The sequence below is a fragment of the Haemaphysalis longicornis genome, unplaced genomic scaffold (genome assembly GCF_048455015.1).
Source record: "Haemaphysalis longicornis isolate Haplotype H1 unplaced genomic scaffold, Haemaphysalis longicornis Haplotype H1 scaffold_1, whole genome shotgun sequence".
Lineage (NCBI taxonomy): Eukaryota > Metazoa > Arthropoda > Arachnida > Ixodida > Ixodidae > Haemaphysalis > Haemaphysalis longicornis.
The window spans coordinates 323,376,153-323,400,657 of NW_027526203.1; the positions used below are offsets into that span (position 1 = coordinate 323,376,153).

Genomic DNA, 24,505 nt, shown 5'->3' on the forward strand with positions numbered 1-24,505 from the left:
TGACCAAGCAGATATAAATAAACCTAGAGGCGAAGCCTATTACCGCAAGTAAGTCTTCAAGCACGCGCGCAAAGCCTCATGAAATTGCATGAATGCTTTAAATGGCAAATAAATACTGGCTTGTCGAGTCGCTATGTATGTTGCCTCATTGCGCCTGCCCAAGGCAGTGCATCCTTCAAGGGGTAAGTGCACGCAGCAACGGTGACGACCGACGTGAAAACCGTAACTGAATGGGTGCAGAAAACAAATAGCTTATTTAGTGGCTATAGTATGGGCGACAGTGGCAAGCGGTATAAATATATACACAGGCCTCCGGGGCCCTCGCTGGCTTTTTGCCAGCCAGAAGCAGCCAACAAGCGAACGGCAGCGACAATACAATGAACTGTAGCGATGAGCGACGGAGGACATTGGTGGCAGTGTATTATTTTTTTCGCTTGTCGCTGTCGCCCAGTACACTCTGTTGTTGTACCATCTGAGTTACATTTTTCACGTCGCTTGTTGCCGTCACTGCATGTGGTCACCCCTCCGTCTTAAGAAACTCGTCGCTATTGCGAGCACATGCGTCAAGTGCTAATCACGCTGTTACCGTATTTATTCGAATCTAGGCCGGCCCCGATTCTAAGCCGACCCCCGAAAGTCCGAAGGCGCGAAAAAAAAAAAAAAACTTACCTCGAATGTAGGCCGAACAAAAAGGCAGGGTCAGCGTTCACAAAAAGAAAACACGTTTATTGAACATGAAGATGCGGTGCTGGAACTCAATCAGTTTCTCTTCAAAATCACCGGGCAACTTCTGGGCGATCGTTGGAGGACGCAAAATCCTCTCCCGTTGCGTCCTCCAACGACGGACATTTTTTTCATCCACGCCGAAGTCCCGCCCGGCTTGAACGTTCGACGACAACTCCGCAGCTAAAACAACTTTTCTTTTAAAAGCGGCACTATAATGGCACCGCTTCTTTTTGCGCTATCAAAACCAAACGCCACACCGCACGCAGGCCACTGTCCCACAGAACAGGGTCCGCAAAATTCAAAATGGCGGCCTATGGCCCTTAAGTGGCTACTGGCTCGTCTAGTAATGGCTACAATACTTTCTTTTCTGGGTGGCGCTAGCTGCGCGCCACTTTACTTGGAAATTGGCGCATTTCAAAATCCTCGAATCTAAGCCGACCCTGGAGTTTGATATATCAGTATTTAAAAAAAACTATCGGCTTAGATTCGAATAAATACGGTATTTAGACATATCTATGATAGCCATTGAATGCCAGAAAGTGGCATCCCGAAAACGGAAAAGCATACTGAAAGCAGAACTAACAAACACTTCAGAGCCGAGAAGCCTAATCCATGGCCCTTTGTAGTAGCCACTTGCTGCCAATCCGATTCCCACAGTACCCACAATTCCCATGGCAGCGTGCGATCGCAGCGACACTTTCCACTTCAGGTGATATTGAGAAACTCTATGGTGAGAGTAGTGTTGCAGCACAAGCAGCGAGTGTCGAGATGGGCTGCTTTGCGGCAGGCCCCACGAGCATCAGCATCGCGGGGATGGAAGGAAGATGGGAGGGCGTGGAGAAGAGGAGAGCAAGTCAGTCCGACGTGGTTGGGTGGCTGAATATAGGAACGCGATAGTGATCCCAGGTGGCACCAGAACAGTGACCTCCACAGCACGAAGACATACACTTGAATGCTTGGCAATGAGCCAACTGCAGTTTTTCAGCACCCAAATTTTAGGCAGGGATTATGGCTGTAAAATGAGATATGTAAGGCTGTAAAATGAGATATGTAAGGCCAATAATTATTCGCAAGTTATGTGAAAGCTGTGCTGTAATGTCTGCACATTCATTTCTTACTTTGGTCAGTTCGGACTCATTTTTTTTACAACTGTTAAATACATGAGAAAATCGAGCACCGGATCACGTCTTCGGCAGTCCGCGGATGATCCGGGACTGATAATCGAGAAGGCCCAATGTGTCACCTCTTTTTAAAGCAGCTCCTGATTCCCATCACACACCACTGCCGCTACTATGGAGGGTGTCACTGTTTGATGGCGATGACGATGTAGCTAAGGTAAATTGCAAAGGAGCTCGCATTGAGCCAGTCAGGCCATAGAGGTAGAACTGCATCTCTGATCCCCAATGCCAGTGTACTTCATAGCGATTAGCGATGTTTTCACCAGCTGAAACAAGTCCGCTTCAACGAAATTTCCGCTTCAATGAAATTTTTCGCACGTCCCGACAATTTCGTTGTAGCGGGATTCGACTGCATAAGTGATATCATTATAAATGGTCTACACTGTACTCAATTCCAACCTGCGCCTTCAAACGTGCACAGTGTCAAAATTGTCCGGCCTGCGGCAACGCAAGCAGGACAGTAAAAAATGCATCCCAGGTTTGTTGTTTATTATTTTTTTTGTGTCTAATGATGTCGCCCACTGCAGTATTCCATGTTACTGGAAAAACAAAAGCGCATGTGATTGGTACACGCGGTATAGGCATGTGATCAGCAACACGTGCAGGTTGGACGACGACCGACTATTACTGCAGTTGCCCCAGCCTTTCCTTAGCGAGACCCACCTCGTCGGTGAGCGTGAGGAAGGGGACGACGCGCATGAGCAGCTGCAGCAGGCGCGGGCTGGGCCGCCCCGTGCCGACCTGGGCGAGCAGGAAGGTGATGTCGTCGCGGGTGACCCCCTCGGGTACGAGCGGGGGCACGTGGGCGGCCCCCTCGGCCAACACGGCCTCCAGGGTGGCCAGTAGCTGCTCGGCCAGGGAGGCCTCCGGCGCGCCCAGCAGCAGCCGCAGGGCGCCCAGTAGCCGGGCCACAGCGCGCAAAGGGGGCTCCAGCAGCCGCTGCCGGTTGCTCCGCACCTGGAGGGGGCAGGGGCTGGTCCTCCTCTCGCTCCAGTCGAACATGCCCCATGGACCCCAGCGGCCCAACCACATTTCTCTCCTCTCACCTTGACGCAGAGGCCGAACAGCTTGAGCAGCACAGTGAGCAGGGGCCGCCCCCGGGCCAGGTCATCGATGGCAGCCAGCCGCTCGAGCATGGCCTCGAGGCCCCCGCAGGTGCCCATGACGCGTGCCAGCTGGTACAGCTGCTCCTCGTCCACCTGGGGGCCGCCTGCCTTGGCCTCCAGGGACTCCACAAACTCCTCTGTCGCGTCCCCCAGCAGACCCCGCATGCGGTACACCACCCGCATCGCCTCCGACTCGCCGTTCTCTGCGCACCACACCTTGCGGTACACCTCCTGCGCAGTGGAGGGAAGGGGTGTGACGCTGGGGTGCCTCCTCCTGCCATTTCCTAATGAGAATCAGGATGAAACAACTTTGTCCCTCAGATCAAAGCACCTGTTCAAAGATCTGCAATGGGATGACGATTGCCAAGGAGTGGTAATCTTTGCAGCACAGCAGTGAGCTTCCTTCCTGCTGTTTGTGAAAAAGTGATGATTGGCCGTTCGGCCCAGATGTGCTTGAAGCTTAAACCTTGCGATCGTGCAAGTTTACTGACCACGTTCAAAACATGTCAGGGTTAGGACACTTGCACCTACCTACAGTTTCATCTAATGGGGACCATTGCTGTGAAGAATTAGTGTTTAATGGGGTGGATATGGAATTACGTAGCCACTTCTTGCGCCATATAAGACGTGTCAAGGGCCCTGCAACAGGTTTGGTGGGAGACAGCCCAAAACAGGCAGTCTGTTTTTAGAACAGGCAGCTAGAAAAGAAAAACATAACGTTTTCTATGTAGTCTATTCAATGCAGCCAATGCAAAATAGGGTTTTAGTATGCTGCAGTTTTGTTTCATGCAGTGAAGCAGATAAAGTGAAGTTAACACTTTTGTGACCATACCTATTCCCATCGATAGAATGTTATCGATGAATACAAATTCAAATTTTGGTGCTCTCCGAGCACTTCTGGACACCTAACGCCATCCAAAGGGTAAAGGAGGAAGTATTTCATCAGTTTCGCTTTTTGGTGTCTTTTCTTCGGTGCGAGGGGGGGATTTTTAAAGGCCCTTCACAGTCGGGCACATGTTGTTTCGGTTGCGGCGTTGATGCCGCTTGCCGATGCTCCACGGGAATGACGAATATTGACAACTTTCGATGAATCTGAGCTGTTAATATCTGGATGATGGTAGCACCACAGACACGTCAGGCGACTTTGATTCATCAGACTTTAGTACGGACGGCGAAAATGTGTTAAATCGCCCCAGAATAACAACAGGGATTGGCCAGTTTCACTTTCTTCTTGGGTCGTTCTATCGGTGCTGCGCACTGATGTAAACATATCCGGCCTGTTCAAAGGTAACAGCTCTTATCTGCAAGGTGTCGACTTTGTTCGCTGGCTGCACAGTGGATCAAACCTTTGTTTCACCGCATCGAGAAACTGCTTCGCACAGTGGCATAAAAGGCACTAGTGCTTATATTTTTGTATGTACCGTATTTACACGATTGTAAGTCGACTAGAATGTAGGTCGACCCCCAAAAGTTGTATCTCTCAAAAAAGCGAGCGCTGCCTAGAAAATCGTATCACAAAGAGAAGCTCTTCCGTCAACCCACCAATGATCGATGCTCCCACAAGAGCCGTGCGCTCGCGGTATGCGCGATAGATGTTAAAAAAGAAAAGCTTTTGCATAAGGACCAGGAATAACCATGCGGTGTAGGTTGAGCGGGAAGAACACATTCGCTGCGAGATGACAACCAGCGAAGCAACCGGCAGCGGCCACTGCCGCGCGACACCAAAACAAACAACATGGCGGCTGATGGAAGCAGCAGCGTGCGATTTACTTTTGAGCGACTAACCTCCCACCATAGCGTTGGGAAATTTACTGAACAGTGGGATGTGATTTGGGCTACGTTAGCTCCGCGCATCGAATCAAGGGATTTGCTAATACTCATTTTGTTTATTAGAGACGAATAAAATTAATGCTTCTTGACGCGTTTTTGCACGCGATTCGTGCGCGTCGGCGTTGCGCGGGCGACCTTATTATGCCCGCGTCGACGATTCCGCGCGAATCTACGTCGGCATGACGCATGACGAGCGCCGCAGTGGGGGGAACCTGGCGTCTTGCTCCACTGGGGAGGCGCGCTCTTCATGGCGGCAGTTTGAAAGCGCTCGGGACGGCTGCGTCGGATGTTTAGGCTTACCACGGTGGCGGATATTCGATTGGCGCTTTCCCTAGTGGCGCGGATGATGGTTTATAGTGTCGTTTTCGACCACATTATCAGCTCCTTTCCCGCACAAACGCCTTCGTTTGTGCCTTAAGTGATATCTTAAAGAGCGGTTAGAAGCGGTTGGTGGAGCTACGCGCACCTCTTCGCGGCTGGTGACGCCGCCATGTTGCTGAAGCCGATCGCGTAGCGCGCAGCATGCGGGTGGTATTCGCAGCAGCGTCAGCGCGGCGCATGTTCGCGAGCAGAAAACGCCCCACGCGGTTCACACTTTAGACCATAACCATGGAAACGAGGGCGCAAAGCTGTCCCCACCTCGTAGTACCCCTGATTTCTCGTTTCTTTTGCCGTGACTAGCGGTAGACGGTTCGACTTCGATTCTAAGTCGACCCCCCAACATTGGATTGTCAAATTTGAAAAAAATGGTCGACCTACAATCGTGTAATTACGGTATGTACACAACTTTCGTACTTACCGAGCTCATATTTGCAGTATTATTCTATAAGAGCCTTGTATTCAAAGTGTATATTTCAATTTTTTTTAACCCAAAAGCATTTTATGCCGGGGTACAGCAAGACCTCACCAACGACATATCCATCATGGAAATGACATCGCCAGAAAAAGTTTCACTGACGCGGCGGCGCTAAGTTTCGAGCCCATGATCACTCTGCCTGCAACGGGAGGTGTGAGACGTTCTGCCAGCTGGGCTCTGAAGTCACGCCAATTTAGCTCCACTAACGTGCCTTATGTCCTCCCATGGAGAAGTGAAGTGAAGTGCCGCCATGGAGAAGTGAAGCGAAGTAGTGCGTCGTGACGCTAATGAGCACCGATAGTTGGCGCTACTGCTGTGGGAGTGATGACCCCACGTAATAAAACTGTCAACGACGCCAACTGGCGAATGTTGCGCTCATTACTGCTTTGGTGCGACGAGAGACACCAGTGGGAAGCGGAACGCGTTCACGCCTTTATGGTGCAAGCTGCGAACTCTGCTTCTTGCATTCCACGAGCTGAGCTTGTCACAATGCAACCGTCTGCCGTACCAACACAGAGCATGACCAAAGTGGTCGCACCTTTGCTGAAGTGACCCACAGTCTCCAAGCACACCCACAAGACAGCTGCCGGCCCGCAAATCGTGCCCCTTTCGTTGCAGTGGGCCGTGACTTCACCAAACGTTTCGCTGACAACCAGTTCGGTTTCGTTCGCATGGTTTGCGAGTGCCTGTGGTTTCAGTCGGATTTACGCAATGCTCCGGCCGTGTAATCCAGTGTTAATGTCGATGCATCTAGCGGTACCATACCGATGAAATATAAATAGCGATGTGCAAGTTCATATCGATGTACAATAAACATTCAACTGCTCCTGTGAAGGCACATTTCACTTTCGTGTTTTACCGATTCCTATGAAAGAGGGATCAACTACATTTTTTTTTAATGTTTCCCCGGTGCAAAGTAGCACTGATGTTTTCGTCATTTTTTTTCTTTTTGTTACTTTTTTGTTTTGATAATTTTTTGCCAATATTCGTAATAAATCTGTTGTTCGAAATTAATACTGTTGGAAAGCCCTATCCTTCCTCTATCATTTCATACCTTACACTTTAGCACCAATCATTTTCTGTGGCAGGAAAAAAATATTTCATGGACTACCCACAAACAACCAATTTTTACATGGTCACGAAAGTGTTCAGCGGACATTTTTTTGTCTGCACTTTTTTTTCTAAACTAAAAAAATTGACTGTGTTCATTTAAATATGATAGCCTTTTATTACTATTATTTTTTTTATGGGGACAGGCAAACGGCTTAGCAAGCTGGCGGATGCAGGCGGAAGACTGGCTCTGCTGACAGCAGCGCGAGTGGCTGCTTTGGAAACTTGGCTTTTCCTGCCCAGCCTGTACTGAAGACTATCCGCCAGTACCGACTGAGATGAATGGCTCTGACTGCCAAAGCAACGTGGGAACTCTAGAAGATGGCAGTGGTAAAGGGGTTAATGAACCCCTTTGAAGGATTCCTGTAGGTTGGCTTTTTCTCGCCTGCCTCCCGCCCACCTAGGAGCTATGGCAAGCCACGCGGAGTCTGAGAATGACCAGCAACCAGGACCATTACAAATTCATACATTCTCAGTGGGGTGTGAAATTGCAGGGTCAACTTAAATTTATGCTCAGCCAATACAAGTCACAGCAATGTGCTTTACAAGGCAGTCGCAGGAGTCATCTTGAAGAATACAGTACCTATCCATGGAGGTGACTTTAAAAATATAGTTACTAAGCAAAGGGGTTGTTATTCCTGCGAATTTCAGTGTTGTTCATCTACATGCTTGAGGCCGAAGCTCCAGCCCATGATCTTAGCTGCTAAAGGCACCATGAAGCGCATTTATTCGGAACATTGGGTAGCTCGTGCTTCCCTGCAATTTGTTTTGGCACGAAATGATGTTTCCATTACAGAGAAATCTACATTTGAAAGGAGAGATTTCTACTTACCCACTTGCTTACTAGCCCTACTACCCACCAAATATCCCGAGTGGTGCATGTGGGGAGCAGACAAAAGTGGACAGTCAGCATGTCAACAACATGCCAAGGGACGCAGTCTGGCAGGAGCCAAGAATTCTGCTCGGGCAATGGCATTCAACCCCGTAAAATCTAGTGTAGCATTTCACCTCTGTAAAGGTGCGGCCGCAGGTACCGTGCCTGCCTGGGACGATGAACCACAAGCTTCGGTTTACATTCCACTAGGATTGAACCCTTCCTGTTCTAATGAACAAATGCTTCCTCGAGTGGGGACAGAGAACGGGGGGGCCCGCACCTTCACGGGCAGGTCGAGGCTCATGATCTTGTTGCAGACGAGCAGCTCCATGCCATTGTCGTCCTCGAGCAGGGCGACCAGCTCGCAGTCCTGGCACACCTTGTTCTTGAGGTCGCGCATCAAGGGCCCCATGCCCGGCTCGTGCGAGCTGTACGGGTTGCCCAGCATGCGGCCCTGCAGGAAGTCCTCCTGCTGGGGGTCCTTCTCCAGCGTCACCAGGAACTCGCCCAGCTCGTTCTCCTCCGGGTGGATGAGCGAGCAGAGCCGCTCGAAGATGAACACGGGCGTGCGCACGTCTCCCAGCGGGTAGCGGCCCAGCGTGGCCACGCACACCGCCATGAAGGCCTCCGTCTCCGAGGCTGTGCCCGTGGTCATCTCCTCGAGCAGCGCCAGCAGCCGCTCCTGCGTCTCGTCCACCAGCTTGGTGCGCTGGACCACCAGCTTGCGCAGGCACAGGTAGCCGTTAAGCACACAGCCCACCAGCCGCGACTTGTACTGCTGCCGCAGGGCGTCCACCGCAATGAACGAGGCCAGCAGCTCCGTCAGCATCTTCAGGGCAAAGCCTGCACGCGTGCACACCCCCACGGGTCGCGCGTGAGAACAGGTGCGCACGCACCCGCAGAGGAAAGCAGCAGTCGGACCACAGTATACCTTGGGAAAGGTCGGCGTTGAGCGTCGTCTCCTCCAGCACGCCCAGCTGCTCGATCTCGGAGGTGATGAGGTCGCCCAGGTGCGGAAGCAGGCCCTTGATGGCAAGGTAGTGCTTCCAGTAATCGGGCGCAATGAGGCTCTGGTAGAGGGACATGAACTTGGCCCCGCTCTCCCCGGCTGTGCCCAACTCGTCCAGGTAGGTGGTCAGCAGGTCCAGCATCTCCCGGCACCGCGACGGCACCTGAAATGTTGCAACATGCTCAGCGGTGCGGTCAACTCTGCTCGCACAGCTTTCGTCACACTAAAGCAGCACAGAGGTAAAACGCTTCCAGCTAAGGATAGGCTCTTTATGGACACTGGACGCTTACTAATTACAGTCAAACCTCGATATAACGAATCATGCAGGACCGCTCAAAATTGTACTTTATTTTGAAATATCGTAATAAAAAACTTGCGGTTATAAGCCAGTGCTCCCTCCTAGAAGTGAAAATGACGTACCTTGGCAGTATATGCGTGTGCAGACAAGCAAAGTCCCAAATCAAAATGTGGCACTCACTTCAAAGCAGCTTTATTTGAAGAAATCTATGATTTTCTTCTGGCGAGTGCAGCACGCACGACGGATTTTACTCTGCACAATGCCTCATCGGGTACATCATCGCAACAAGCGATGAAAGTGTGGACTTTGTTCATGTGCAGTAAAACATCAATTTTTGACACCATCTCATCATCTTGTGTGTTCTGTAACTTAGACATCTTCGTTTGCGTCAGGACGATGACTGCTATCGCTTCTTCCTGACTGTGTCACTAGCTGCATTCATCGTTGGATCTCACACAAACTTCACACAAAGATCATTCACAATAAAGAAATACCTGCCCGCACACATGAACAGCGTTAAAAACAACCAACCACCGACCGGCCACCGACTGACACCGAAAGCAACGAGAGAAAAGTAGTAAAGGCAGCTAGCCTGGCTAGGTTACTGCACACTAAACTACAGCCTCGTGGTGGCTCTAGCCATTGGCACTCAACATGGTGATGACGATAGCTCCTCCACTTGGGGGAACACACACAGAAATGGCGGTTTCCGTTTCACGCAAGAGTTGCGGTGCTGTTACTTTACTCAAAGTCGTAATACTGGCGTCCCTCGACTGTAAAGGAGAAAATAAATTACGCGCATTATTCTGAAATATGCGATATACTGAAATTCGTAGTTCTGAAATATTTTTACATAGTGAAAAAATAGGCAATCTGGCGGGAATTTTGAAAATGTTCGTTAATGTGAGAAATTCGTTAATGTGGGGTTCGTAGTAACGAGATTTGACTTTACTGCCCCAGAATGGCTCTTTCTCACTTTCAAGGCAAAGACGTTTTTTTTTTCGATTACCCGCAGAACTGCACATTACAATTTCTCAGGCAATATTCCATAATAACTGGTACAAAAGCGAAAGAAGGCGTGTCTACAACTGTTGGTTGAAAATTTCCTGCGGCACAAAACAAACAAGGAAGATGACCTATTGCTTTAAAGGAGCTGTGAAGACAAAACACAAGTTTGGTTCATTCAAAAGATTGCCTCGTTAGAATCATACTGACACCACTTTTAACGTAAACTTCGCTCAAATAAGCTATATAATTAGGAAAAAAGGGAATGGCCATGCGACCCACTCACTCATTTCCCGCAACAGAACCTATGATGTTATACCAGCCAGCTCTGCGATTGGCGGAGGCCGGCAAAAGCAAATGCAAATTAGGCAGAGCTTATGAGCTTGCCGAACGAGCTACCGGCGCCTAAATTTAGAGCACATTCTTTTTAAAGCAGTAAGAATGGTGGGACAAACAGTGGAACTTATGAAAGGACACGTAAACATAGAAGTACCGATGCGCACTGCTGTTGGTACTGTGTGCACTATGCTTGGTTTAGCTGCACAGGCCTGTGAAGCTTTAGGGTAGTCTCAGACGACACTGGCCGATTGACGCAAGCAACCGTGTCTTACAGGACCATATTTGTCGAGCGAGCACTATGTTTCACGAAATGATTATTTTCTCCCTGAACAAAACAAGCCAGGTTATAAAATAAAATACGGTAAAAAATAAACCAGAGGCAGAAAATGGCTTGCCAGAAAACGGCTTGCCACGGTATGGTGGTGCCATCTAGGTTCCCTAATGGTAAACCATGCTTCCCAATCGGCTGCAGAGCGGGCGGTTCCTGTGATATCATTGCAGACCACAAAAACACATAATTTCTTAGTGAATAAAACATTGTTTGCATCCGGACAAGTGCTGGGGGCGCTATAAAACACGAAATCTTTCGAATAAAACAAACTTGTGTTTTGTCTGCATGGTGCCTTTAAGCTGCACAACAATTGGGCCTCTTGCGTTTTGCTGGGGTCTACTGCCCCTCATGAGGGACAGTGACATGCCGCCTGCTCGTTGCGCTAGTGAGGAGTGTGTGCCAGTGCACACGACATTCCGTGGTGCCGACCTGGCAGAGGGCCTTGACCAGGGTGCAGGCCACGGTGCGTGCCTGCCGGCAGGACGGGTTGAAGAGCACCTGGCGCAGCCAGTTGGGGTGCCTGGACTGGTGCGACGGCTGCAGCAGCACGAGCAGCCGCAGGGAGGCGCCCCCCCGTCGGGCCAGCTGGCGCCAGCGCAGCCCGTACTTCTCCACCAGGAAGCGGGCACGCACGTCCTCCCGCCGCTGCCGCTTGCCCCCACCCAGGGACAGGGTGTCTGCGGGACGGCCCAGGCACCTGCCCTTCCAGGCACTGTACGTCTGCACGGGGTCTCCGTCCAGCCAGCCCTTCAGGTCCACCGCCACGCGCATGCCTGCACGGGGCCACACAGGAGCAGCAGAGCTTGTTGTTCGCCTGTGGCAGGACATTTGGCTCTCTCGGACAGAACAGCCGTGCTCGTCTAAAGGCCGCAACTACAGACCCAGAAAGTCAGGGGGGTGGAAGGAAAGAACGGCCACCCAAAAGCTGTCGGGAATGGCAACCCTGTCAGCTACATGACCTGTGATTAGCACAAGTACATGCAGGCCTCTGCCCCAGCCTACCCTGTAACCTTAGCAAAAATTAGAAACCCTAAAACCTGTGTGGGGAATAGGCCTATTGGACAGCTACTGCTAAAATACCCTTGCACCGACTACTGAATGTGCCGTGAGGAAAATGAACAGCCAGTTGAGCTCTATCATTTGCAATAGCACACCAACCGAGGACTAGATAGTGCTGTTTATTGGAAAACCAGGGAACTCAAAATTGCCATAAGGACGGTCATAAGGTCATAAATAGAGCCAGGAAATGCCATCATTTTATGGCGCCCACCTAGCATGAAGATTGAATCAATCAATCTTCATGCTAGGTGGGCGCCATAAAATGATACCGAGGACAGCCACCAAGCCCCTGAACACAAAACAAACTCCTGCTTACCAGAGGGCCGCACGGTGGCCAGTTCCTCAATGGATTTGTCTTTGTTGCGCTTGGTTATTGGTGGGTCTGGCTTGATGATGTTCTGCAACATCTTCAGGCAGGGCAGGGTGATGCTCTCCAGCACTATGGGGCTCTGGGAGCTGATTCCCATCAGGAACAGCTGCATCACACACCTGCACGTAAAGACACACGGGGTGATCAGCCGAAAAAAGGCTGTGTGCACTGTTCGGCCAAAAGATCAGCCAGCTGCGACTAGAATTTTACAACACTTTGGGGCCAATCAAAGATGGCAAGTTAGATGTCTAGCAGAAACCCAAAAGAAGCATGCATAACATGGGGCGGATTGATAACAGAATGTGGTGCAAACTGCAAATTAAACTCTTAAAGTGTCATTACAATGTGGGTGCGCTATAGAGCACCAAATGCGAGAATTACAAGAATTCTAGAAGAAAAAAAGAAAAAAAAAAAAAAAAGGAAGAAGAAAGAAGCCTAGCTTACATTTATGCAAATGCATTGCAAAGAAGATTTTAAGGGGGGATGCGGGACTTAGAATGGTAGAAAATCGCGAAAAAATGCCTTTGGGGAAAAACACATTTTTGAAGTCTTCATACCTTCAAGCACCTACTTTAAAAGTTTCACTGCTGAATTTGCTCGGGAAGAATCTCAAAATCAACTTTAAAAATGCAGCGGGAGCTGCAAAAAGCCAAAAATTGGGCTAAAAAAAGCTTGAACTTTGCGTGCGTGCCACACTTGAACCAAACTGCCAGTGGCGGCCATCTTGGGCTCGCTTTGTAGCTGATTTCTTTGAGCGTATGTTGCGAAAGTATCTCAAAATGGCGTCGCATGAGGAGAACGAGTGTTACTGCCTATTTTCCGAAGGTCGTTTACGAGCTGCTGATTGGCAGGAGCACGCACGCTCGAGTCGAGTCCTCTGTTCCGCGTCTCTGATTGGCCGGCGCGATTTAGCGGCCATTTTTTTTTTTCCATTTTGTTTTTGCAGGCGTGCGTTCGCCGCTGCAGTATTTTCAATTCGGGTGCGTTTTCTCTGTGATTCTGTCACAACGTCTTCTTGTCTTGTGCCACAATGCTTGGAGACCTTTACCTCAACGAATTACGCGCTGCAAGCGTACCAAAAACGACTGAACACGCCATAGATGGCAGTGCCAAGATCGCCTGTCACGTACGAATCTGGTCCGAGGAGTGCCGCGTGGAAACGTCCAGATTTATTTAGCTGTAGTGCTATGTCTTATTATTGAAAAAAAAAAGTCTGCAGCACAATATGTTTGTGCTTTTCTTTACCGTAAAAAACCCACGTATAGCCCGGGGCTTTTTTCTAAATTTTAGGATGCGAAATTTCGGCCCCGTACTACAGTTGAACCTCGATATAACGAACCTAGATTTCACGAAATTCGCGATATAACGAACTTTTTCAAGTTTTCTATTAAAATTTTGCTAAACCCATGTATTTTTATCTCGATTTTACGAAGTAATTTCGTCCGGCGCTTCCGATTTAATGAAGTCGTGGCGAGAAAGGAAGAACGAAATTTCGGTCGAGGCACGTTTTATTTTGCCTCTCAGAGCCTAGATTGAAAACCAGTACAGTTAAACCTCGATGTAACGAACTTCAATGTAACGAAACCCTCGATGTAACGAACCACGGAATTTTTCTTAACTTCAAGTGTAAGCACACCATGTATTTTTACCCTCTGTGTAACGAAGTCCCGTTTGCCGAAATTTCAATGTAACGAAGTTTCACGGAGAACTAGGCACGAAATTTAAGTTGTAGAGGTATTTTTTGGGAGACCAGTGGTGCCACTGATGAACGGTGATTTGGAGCAATTTTTGTATCAGTAAATTATTAATTTTGGAGCAATTTGGAGCACCTAAATGTCAGTTTTGGAGCACCTTGGAGCAACTAAACATCAACTGCTAGATGTGTTCAAAGCATCTCTCAGCACTAAAAATTGACCAGTATCGTCCAGTAATGGATGTGGAGGTCGCCATTGAATGGGCTTCAAGGTGATTTTAACACATGCGATCACAAATGGACGACACAGCTGAAGAATAATGGTCTCCTTGTCCCTACCAGGGAAAGACTTTTTCAAGAAGTCACTGAAAACGCTTCATAGTTGGCAGGCTCAAACATGCATTAAAAATAGCTTTCACAGTCAGCTCTCCCAATATAGCCCAAGAATAGCCAAATAGCCAATAAAGAAAATTTCTACAACCAAAAAAAAGTAGCCAAATTAGGCTCTTTATAGCCCAACCTGGCATTCCTGGGGAAATGGGATTTTTTTTCCACTTATTTCGAAACAGTCGCTAGAAGTCGCCAGAAGTTTAATGCAATTAAATCCCCTAAGTATCCATGCAATCGCAAAAATGCAACAAAACATAATTTGCAAGGTATTTAGTTACTTTCTGGTGTGGATAAAAGACAACCTGCAACACGATAATGAATTTTGAAAGGCTTCAACAAACCTGCCTAGCAAAAAAACAACGCGCCTCTCGCGCCTCTTTTCTAGTTTATTAATTGTTGAGGCAAGCCCTCGTGTTTTACTTTTTCATTTTATTAGATGCAGGCGCTTGCTATCAGTCCTCGTGCGCATTTCCACGCTAGCTGGAAATGTGCACGAGAAACGCGCATGGAGCTTTTGCATGCGATTCGTGCGCGTCGGCGTTGCGCGTGCGATTTTTTCACGCCCCCGTCGACGATTCCACGCACGCGGCAGTTTCTGCCACGCTCAGAAAATGAGGCGCGTCGCGCGCGGCAGTGGGAGGAGCCTGGCGACTTGCCCCAATGGGGAGGCGCGTGCCTCATGGCGGCGGTTTTGAAGCGCTCGAGACAGCCTGGTCACGGCCGGCTGGCTCCGTCGGCGGTTTTTAGGCTTACCACCCCGGCAGGTATTGCATGGACGCTTTCACTAGCGACGCGGATGATGTTTTAAAGTACCGATTTCGCCCACATTATAAGCTCCTTTACCACACAAGCAACTTCGTGCGTGCCTTGAGCGATGTTTTAGAGAGCGCTTAAAAGTGGTCGCTCGAGCTCCCCACACCATTTCGTGGCCGAAGCCGCCGCCATGTTGCCGCGCCGCGCGCAGCGTATGGGTGCTTACGCGGCGCGTTTTCGCGAGCAGAAAACGCTCCATGAGGTTCGTGCTTTTGAGGGACTGGCCATTCTTCACAGCCCGCTTCACTAGCGGCAGTGCCCTCCGCGAGCCCAACAAGCGAAGCGAGAGCTTGCAGCCGAGCACGTCACGCATGCCACGAAACGGCGCTCCCATTGGCTGCCGGAGCGGAGAGGGCCGGCAATAAATGCCACCTAAAACTACCTATTCTTTATAGCAGGAATTATTGGAAACTACAGCAAGAAGGAAAGTTTTTAACCGCGGTACGCCAGCGCTGCAATGACATGCTAGACGAAAACACTGTATCGGCGGTACAGTGACGGCGCCAACCAAATTCGCCGCGGCAAACACGATGACGGGTGCTAGGGAGTTCAAGTTATCAACCCGAATTAGTTATACATGTCTAGAGACCACTGTGAAGTAGTGCTTGTAACAGGCTGCACGCGATTTGCGCAACACAAATTTTGGCGCACTTTTGGCGCACTTGCTTGCAAAATCGTGGTTTTTGTATCAGGATGGCGCAGGATACCTCATTTGGCGCAAATTGGCGCATTTGGCGCAGGAGTGGCAGCACTGGGAGACACAAGCGCCGAAATGGGATGTCAATAAAACGCAAACGGCAACACGGCCCGCCCAATGCCGCGGATGCAGCGAGCCGCGGAGTCTGAGCGAGCCCCTTGCTTAAAAACTGTGTGGCGTGCATACACGGATGGCGCACTGTTTCTGTCGGAGCCTAATCGTCTACGCGGGCAACAGCGTGAACGGCATGGGGCGTTTTCTCACCGCAAAAATGCGCCTCGCAAGCCATATGCGCGCTGACACAGTCGCGGAGACCACCCGCGCGATGTGGGGTAGCTGCATGGGGTAGCTGCAGCGACCGCTTATAACCGCTCGCTGAAACGCAACTCAATGGGCAAACGAGAGGGGCACGCGAGAAAAAAAAAGCGTATAACGTGGGCGAAATTTTCACAGTAAAACCATAGTAAAACGTCATGCGCGCCTCTTAAGAAAGTGCCCACCAAACATCCTCCGCTGTGGTAAGCCTAATCGCCTCTTGCGGGGCCGCCGCCGCCGCCGCTTTGCCCTTCGTTCGAGTTCGCTCATGCTCGTTGGGTTTCATCGTTCCATCAAGCATTTGTGAAGCTTTATGAGCCTTGTGCGCGCGTTTTTTTTTACACCCGCGTCTGCGATTGGGGAGGCGCGCACCCTATGGCGGGAGCTTTGAAGCGCTCGGGGATGCCGAGGCTATTCGATTGGCGCTTTCATAAGCGGAGCGTATGACGCTTTACAGTGAAATTTTCGCCCACGTTATCCGCTTTGTTTTTTTTTTCTCGCATGCCCCTCTCGTTTGACCCTCGAGTTGCGTTTCAGCGAGCGGAAGCGCTCGCTGGAGATACTCACATCGCGCGGGTTGTCTCCGCGGCTGCGTCAGCGCGCCTGTGGCTTGCGGGGCGCGTTTTTGAGGGGAGGAAACGCTCCATGCGGTTCACTCTAATGCCCGCGTAGACGATTAAGCACCGACAGAAACAGAAACAATGCGCCAGCCGTGTATGCGCACCACGTTTTCTTTTGCAGGAAATGCTTCACGGGATGAACACTTCATTAAAACCGCGAATTTCAATGTAGCGAAATTTCAATGTAACGAAGTAAATTACGAATTTTACCGACTTCGTTACATCGAGGTTTAACTGTACTCACATTAACTCTTAAAGGGGTCCTGAAATACCTTCCGCCGATGCATGGATGTACATGTACCCAAATAAAGCAATGTATTTTCAATCTCCTCCCGCAAGAATTTTGTTAAAGCGATGAGTATTAGTTGAGAAATCGTAAATCAAAAACCGCACATTATCGTCGCTCCGCGTTTCCTCCTCCTTTCGACTTACTCTCCGCTGTTGACGGCGCGTGAGCCTTGCCTCCCATGATGCTGCGCTCCGCAGCGGTGACGTACTTCCGCTATTGCGCTGCTCAGACTGTCGTCTGCTACGGGCAAGCTTTGTTGACACCATGAATCCTGCACTCCGCTCAAGGCTGGAAAAGCGAACAAAAATCTGGCCGCATGTATGCGGCGGCCTGGCCTTGCCCTTTCGCGGTGTACGTTGCTGGCGGCACATGACTTTTTATCGGCGGCGAACTCGCAGCCGCACGGGGAGGGTCGTGCGCTCGTTCCCTTGATGCACCGCACACTGTTTATCCAAAAAGCGCCGTATCAGATGTGGCCCCGCTGGTGCCGGGTCTTATTTTGCGGCGGTGGTAATTCCTGCCGGCGGCATGTGAAAAGACATTTTAAACCGATACAGAACCCGTGCACAAAACGCCAGTTCAGCTTGGGGCGACGTGTGGTGGAGAGCGGCAACGTTGGCAAAACATGCTCCTCCGCGGCTCTGAGCTTTCTAGCGCTGGAGCGAGCACCATTTCTTTGACAATCTCAAACATCGGTTGCCCTGGAAACAAAGCACAAACCGCTCTAGAAGTCAGTTACGGTTGCGTGATCCCGGTTCAGCTCGGCGCCCCACCTCGCGACATGTGGGCACTGCAGGCGTACCACTCACTCCCATGGGAAGTGCGAGATGCGTTTGGCATTAGAGGAGGCGATGGTGTGTGTGTTGTGGACGCCTTTGTTTCGCGATGAAATGCGACGTTGTGCTTCTGCGGGTGGATAGTGCTTCCCACGGTCTGGATTATCTTTCTCGGGCGACGTGCGACTCAACCTCGCATGTGGTATGTGCAGTGTGCGTGGCTAAAAGCCATCTCGGCTTGTGCGCCAGGGTTAAATAGTGCGGTTGAATAGTGCGGTTGAATAGTGCGGCCACCATTTTAACGTTTCCATCGTTGCCTACGCCAGCGCCCTCTATGGTTAGGCTGCCGAAGCCTACTTCAAGTGTTTTTTTCTACGCGTCCTTGCTCACGGTGCTGCAGCTCTAGGTCGTGTTCGCTGATAACCACATTAATATTTTGTTCGTGCATCATTAGGTGAGTCTTATAAGCAGCATGAGCACTTCAAGGGAAAGAAAAGTGTTCTGTACAAGAGCCTGAGGAAGTGGCGGTAAAACCGACGGCCACCGAAGTGGTGGATGCCATCGACATTCTGCGGAGGCACGCAGGAGCACGCGAATGTTTAAGAGCAAGCCTTGTTAGCGCCGTCAGCATACGAGCGTCACGTAAAGCCCACCCTGGTCAAGAAACGCCAAGCACTGCTCATGGACTTTGTGGGGATCCGCTTGATCCCCTTTCCTCCTCCCGCGAGCGCGATGTTCGAACGAGCGCGCTTTCCCGCGCACGTGACGTCAACCTCGCGGGCCGACGCGCCGGCGGGCACCGACTGTCCCGCCGCCGCTGTCGCTCCTCCTCGCCCGGGAACCTGCCTCCTCTCCTCAGCGCCTTAAAACCGGACGCGCCCGTTTCGGAGGCCTCTCTCTCTGCTCTCGGGTCTCGGTCGGCTCTCTCGCGAGCTCTCTGGATGTCTCCCTGACTCCAGGGACTCGGGAAGGAGATGGAGGATAGAGTATAGGGAACGCGAGGGGCCGCGGATCGTATCGCACCCTCGCCGCCCCACGTCCAGGAGAAGGGAGTCGGATACCGGGGCGCTCCATGCCCCCGGCCGGCTCGTCTCCTCCCCGCCGCGCCGGCCGGTCGGGCGCTGTTCGGCCCCGATCGGACGCGTGTCGGTACAGTGTAGTTCTTAACCCGGTCTTGGCGTTATTATGCACTGTACGACTCGGCCAATAAACCCCATGGTTCGTCCTGGCCCTTTGGAGCCTGTCGTCGCCTGTGTCGGTGAGTCGAACCCGTCGCGGCGTCTCCCTTGTGGACGCCGCGGACCTCTCTGGGGCATTTTGGATGGGTCATTTCCGGGCGTCGAGCTGACATCGTCGCTCAACGTCTCTAACGAGGCTAGCCGGGGTCGTTTGTTATCCCGTAGCCAGACCCATTATACCCACATTGGCGCCCAACACGGTATCGACACTGCGCGACGGAGCAGGCCCTTGGCCTTAGTCCCTGTGCGATTTACTGTGAGGTGAACGGTTCGGCTTCCGAGCACGACGCTTCGGCGTAACGTGCTCCCGCCGCTCACCGCTGTCCGCGGATCGAGGCAGTTATCGCCCAACCCGCGCCAGCATGGCTTTTGGGAGCACGACGCTTTTCGTCGTCACGTGCTCCCGCCGCTCACCGCTGCCCGGGAACCGAGGCGATTATCGCCCGACCCGCGCCGGCATCTCCTGTGTTCTGTACGACTCAACGTAGCGGCGATCCTGAGCCTGCGAACTTGACGTACGATTTGAACCTGGAGCAGAGCCATACGCTCGCTACGTCGGAAACGAGAACACCTTTTGCTCGGACGACGTTAGCCTGCGGCCAATGTATCTCCACGTGCAGACGACAAACGGCTTTTGTGGCCAAGTTTGCGTTTCGCCAAGGAGCCCCTTGCGCCTCGTCGGGGAGCCTCCCGCTCCGACGACGATAACGCGCATTCGTCCTACCGAGTGCATCATCGCACGCGCGGACGCCAAGGCCCTGTCGCAAAAGAGCGCATTTTGCTCCCACGACACGGCCGGGACCGCATAGCACATCCCCGCGCAGGCATTGTACGACGCTTTGTTGTCGATCTTGCCCGGCGCGCGTGAGATGCAGTGCGCTGAGTCCACAGCTAGGCCCACTGGGGAGCACTCTGTTTCCCAGGCATAGCTCGCTTTACGATCTCGTGTTTCCAAAGCACGGCGGCTCGCTCGCCGCGTAGTGCTACGGACTACTTAGAGATCGGGCCAGACGTTCTGAACGAGTTTGACCGTTTCGGCGGCAAAAGTTCGTTCGTAGTGGAGACGGACCACGTGGCATTCAGCTGGCTTAAGCGGATACGCGAACCACGCGTGCTGGCCATATAAGCTGCGCCCGTGAAAACGTCACCGCGCGCAATGGGAGCGGTAGCACCACGTGGTGGCGGACACATTACGTGAGCCCCCGGGGCCGCTTGAACGTTCCTAACGCGCCTAGCGCCCGACTGACCCCGTAGCCACGTGCTGAACGCCGGCCAGTTGGTGCGAGCCCCGAAGGGAATGCATTAAGCGTGCAAACGTTGCAATTCCCGGGCGATATCGCATACCGAGCAGACCCATTGTCAGCCGGTATTGCATCCAGCAGAGACGAGCAGGTGCCCGGTGATCAGAACGATCCGTGCTGTAAATATGATTTTAACTGGCTCTGTGTGAGTCGTGCTCTGTGTGAGCGGGCGACGCGGTCGCCGGAGGCTACTAACCGCTGGTATTGTGGTCAGCCTCGAGCGCTTTGCAGCTCGTACTGCTGCAGGCGTGTTTTTTTATTTCTCGGATTCGTATCTGCTACATGGTCAATGTCTCTCGCTGAAGTTTATCCCACCGAAGGAAATTCCCCCTGAGAGTTTCACGGTGGTGAGCACCCGCAGTTTGAGGAAGGTGTACGATACTTCCGTGACTCGCGGGCGGCTGGGCGAGTGGCCGCAAGACTTTACGAAGTTGTGCCGCTCCACGACCTGGCCAAGCATGTAGCGAGTTGATCTCCACTATCCTCGCTCTTGCCGTTGCGCTAAAGGAAGGGAAACGCGAACGTGGCGGCGGATATTAGCCCCCGTCGCTAACCCGGAGTTCCTGACGCGCGCCGCACCTGACGGAACATGCGACCACGTGCTCGAATGTGTTCGTCGGTGCGATCGTCGAAGGGAACGCAGCCAGGAATATGGCAATCCCCAGACGAGAGGCGCACCCGGGGACCACATGTCCGCCGGCATCGCCTTTGGCAGAACAAACCTCCTCCGAACGCAGCAGGAAGGTCCGCTTTGTAAATATGTAAATAGTACGTCGTTTGGCTCTGTGTGAGTCGCGCTCCGAGATGGAGCGGGCGACGCTGTCGCCGGAGGCTGATGACCGCTGGTGTTGCGGTAGGTCCCGTGCGCTATGCAGCGAGGCTGCTGCAAGCGCGTTTTTTATTTTTTGCCTCGGACCCGTGCTTGCAAGGAGCGGATGGGAGTTCTGCCGATAAAATCTCACCCGACAATGCCCCGAGAGGCGCATCTAGGGTGACGATTTGCCGCAGTCTATGGAGGCCGCGTTGGGCTTCCCCGACTCGCGACAGGCCGGATAAGCGAGCGACCGTAAGACTTTTACGAAGTTGAGTCACTCTGCGAAATAGTCCGGCCGCGCACACAGCGAGGAGGCTTTTCTCTTCTCGCTCGTGCCGCGCATGCCACAGCGCGAAGTCCGGATCACGCAAGTTATCCCACTTCATGCACCCAATCGAGAGGCGCAACCACGGCAAAATGCGGCGTACACTTGGGGACTCCACCCCGGTGGCCGTAGTCGTCGGTTCCTTTCGGGCTGCCGCTGTTTGCTTCGCAGATGGGCGACATTTTCGCCCTGCGGAAGCACTAGGCATGCGCGATGAGGACGAAGGACCGTGATATTCACCCGTTTGGCTTTTTCCGCGGGCCTGATCATGCGTCCTCACGCCCGAGCGGAGCGTTGGCGCGGAGCGACGTTTCCGCCCCATGACCAACCCTACCGAGCGCCAGCGAGCGCCAACGCCACAGCCACGGAGAGGTTGAGTTTGCCCCCTCTCCTCAGTGGCCGGCGGAAGCGCGTCACGTCAGGCGACGGCCCACCAACTGGCCCAATAAGCCCACGTGACACGGCGGGTAGACCCTCTCTCATGGCGGATGTCGGAGAGACACCGCGGGAGAAGGGCACGCCACTCAATCGGCGGCCTAGGGAACGACGCGGGCCTCACGCCCTTCGTTCCAGTATTCTTCCCTCCATGCCTTCGTCGCCGATAGCGACGCTTTGGAAGGGGGGGAGGATGGCCGCCGACGAAGCGAAACGGGGAATGCCGGCTACCTTCCGTGCGACCGCTGTTACGCACTACGCAGCCGTTAGCTCTCCCCAGTTTCTCGCGGCACCGGCGTTACGGCCGCTTTTTCGGCCCGAGCCTTTGCACGCCCCTATCGCTGTTCCCGGCAGGTAGTTTTGGGTTTCGCCTTTCGTCTCCCTTTTGCAGCACTGTACCTTGGCTCGGTCCCCAGCCCGGTTTTCTTCAGTCTTCGGTTGCCGCACCACACACCGCCCTTGCCACACGCCGTCCTGCATCGACCAGCGGCTTCAACGTCGCCACTAGCCAGGGCCATGGCACACCCAAGCAACTCGGGCGCTCCGGCGCTTTCTCGGGGCACTCCCTCACGATGCCTCGCGCGGCGTCGCTCCCTGCGGCCGCTCCCTGGCGCCTCCTCGGAGCGCACCCCGGGCGCTTCTTCGGGACCTTCAGCCGGTACGGCACCCTGCGGCTGCTGCCACTCCAACCTTTGGTGGCCCTCTCCTGCTGCAGCTGGTCGAGCCACGCCTGGCGGCTTCAACCCTCGAGCCTGTTGCTCGAGCGGCCGGCGTGAAGCTGCCCCGCGGCCTGGCGGTCTTGGGCCTGCTCCCTGGTGTCCTGGCGAGTCATCTAGGCGGCCCCTGTTCGTGCCGACCACTCTGGCGTCGTGTCGAACTTTGGAACGGCGTGTCTTCGAAGTGTGGGCGTGTGTGTGTCGGCGTGGACTCCAACGTGCGGACATTCGCGGACTTCTTGGGCTGGGGACCCGTAGGGCATGTGCTGTGCCTGCAGTCGTCGAGCCGGTCCTTCAGACCGGGCTCGGGTCTTGAGGAGGGGGGGATGTGGGGATCCGCTTGATCCCCTTTCCTCCTCCCGCGAGCGCGATGTTCGAACGAGCGCGCTTTCCCGCGCACGTGACGTCAACCTCGCGGGCCGACGCGCCGGCGGGCACCGACTGTCCCGCCGCCGCTGTCGCTCCTCCTCGCCCGGGAACCTGCCTCCTCTCCTCAGCGCCTTAAAACCGGACGCGCCCGTTTCGGAGGCCTCTCTCTCTGCTCTCGGGTCTCGGTCGGCTCTCTCGCGAGCTCTCTGGATGTCTCCCTGACTCCAGGGACTCGGGAAGGAGATGGAGGATAGAGTATAGGGAACGCGAGGGGCCGCGGATCGTATCGCACCCTCGCCGCCCCACGTCCAGGAGAAGGGAGTCGGATACCGGGGCGCTCCATGCCCCCGGCCGGCTCGTCTCCTCCCCGCCGCGCCGGCCGGTCGGGCGCTGTTCGGCCCCGATCGGACGCGTGTCGGTACAGTGTAGTTCTTAACCCGGTCTTGGCGTTATTATGCACTGTACGACTCGGCCAATAAACCCCATGGTTCGTCCTGGCCCTTTGGAGCCTGTCGTCGCCTGTGTCGGTGAGTCGAACCCGTCGCGGCGTCTCCCTTGTGGACGCCGCGGACCTCTCTGGGGCATTTTGGATGGGTCATTTCCGGGCGTCGAGCTGACATCGTCGCTCAACGTCTCTAACGAGGCTAGCCGGGGTCGTTTGTTATCCCGTAGCCAGACCCATTATACCCACAACTTCTTCACTACGGCTTGAACATCGAGTGCTGGTGGCAATAAATTGCTCTCTTTGAACGTGGTCAAAACGTGTTCATTAGACAGCTGCGATGCAGAGATATTGGTTTATTTAGGGCTCAGCAGGGCATAAAAGTGATTGCTTAATCAAATTTGGCCAGAAGATATTTAATGTAAGCTTTCCGCTTTAGCAGGAGCACGTAAGCGCTGCTCCACAAAGTGAAGCGGTGCGCGTGTACTCCGCTCAACTCTCAATCATGGCTTTATCTCGAGTGTCGTGGTTACATCACGCGCCCATACTGCACAGCCTTTGTGCATGAAAATCGAAAGTTTTATAGCACCCTTCCACTGTTGGCCCGCCGCAACTCTAAACGCCGCGTTTACCACTGAGGCGTAACTTCGAACCAGCAACTCGCCGGGCTGAAGTTCATGGGGCATGGACGCGGGTTCAATTGACTAACAGCGGCGTTTAGTAGTGACCGAAATGAAAAAAATAAAAAGTGGAAACCTAGCCTGCTATCATATTTAATGAGGCGTTGCGGAAAAAGCACCGGTTTTACGACGACAAGAACTACTGTCGGCTATCCAAATTCCATTGCCTAAGTGCTGAAGCTCTTAATTCACACAATTTTCGCGGCCAGTTTTAGTACAAATTTCGCTTTAAGTGGAGAGGTAACTACATAGCAGTTGTTTCTGAGCGATGGGCAAGGTTTTGAAACCTCAATAACTGGTTAAATTAACTGTAAAATCGAAACCTCGATTTTGCGAAATTCCTGATTTAACGAAATTTTCGCCCGCGAGTACAACTTCGTTATATCGAGGTTTAAGTATACGCAGATCCCAAAAATTTTCGGCCCGAATTCACAGTTTTGGTTTCAGTTTCGGCATTGGGCGGTGCTATCATCATCATCAGGTGTCTGTGCGCTTCTGCGT

At 52.7% G+C, this 24,505-nt stretch overlaps 1 protein-coding gene across 5 annotated transcripts in view; it reads right to left on the reverse strand.

Moving 5' to 3' along the window:
• Poe (E3 ubiquitin-protein ligase-like protein poe) overlaps positions 1-24,505 on the reverse strand; it is a 278,680-nt gene that overhangs the window by 33,136 nt on the left and 221,039 nt on the right. For all 5 annotated transcript variants that reach the window (XM_077682762.1, XM_077682782.1, XM_077682776.1 and 2 more), the window contains 6 exons: positions 12,038-12,210; positions 11,092-11,435; positions 8,612-8,852; positions 7,961-8,523; positions 2,951-3,241; positions 2,568-2,861 (listed from right to left, as the gene is read on the reverse strand). In XM_077682762.1, coding sequence (XP_077538888.1) covers positions 2,568-2,861; positions 2,951-3,241; positions 7,961-8,523; positions 8,612-8,852; positions 11,092-11,435; positions 12,038-12,210 — 1,906 coding nt within the window. The remainder of the gene's footprint in view (positions 1-2,567; positions 2,862-2,950; positions 3,242-7,960; positions 8,524-8,611; positions 8,853-11,091; positions 11,436-12,037; positions 12,211-24,505) is intronic.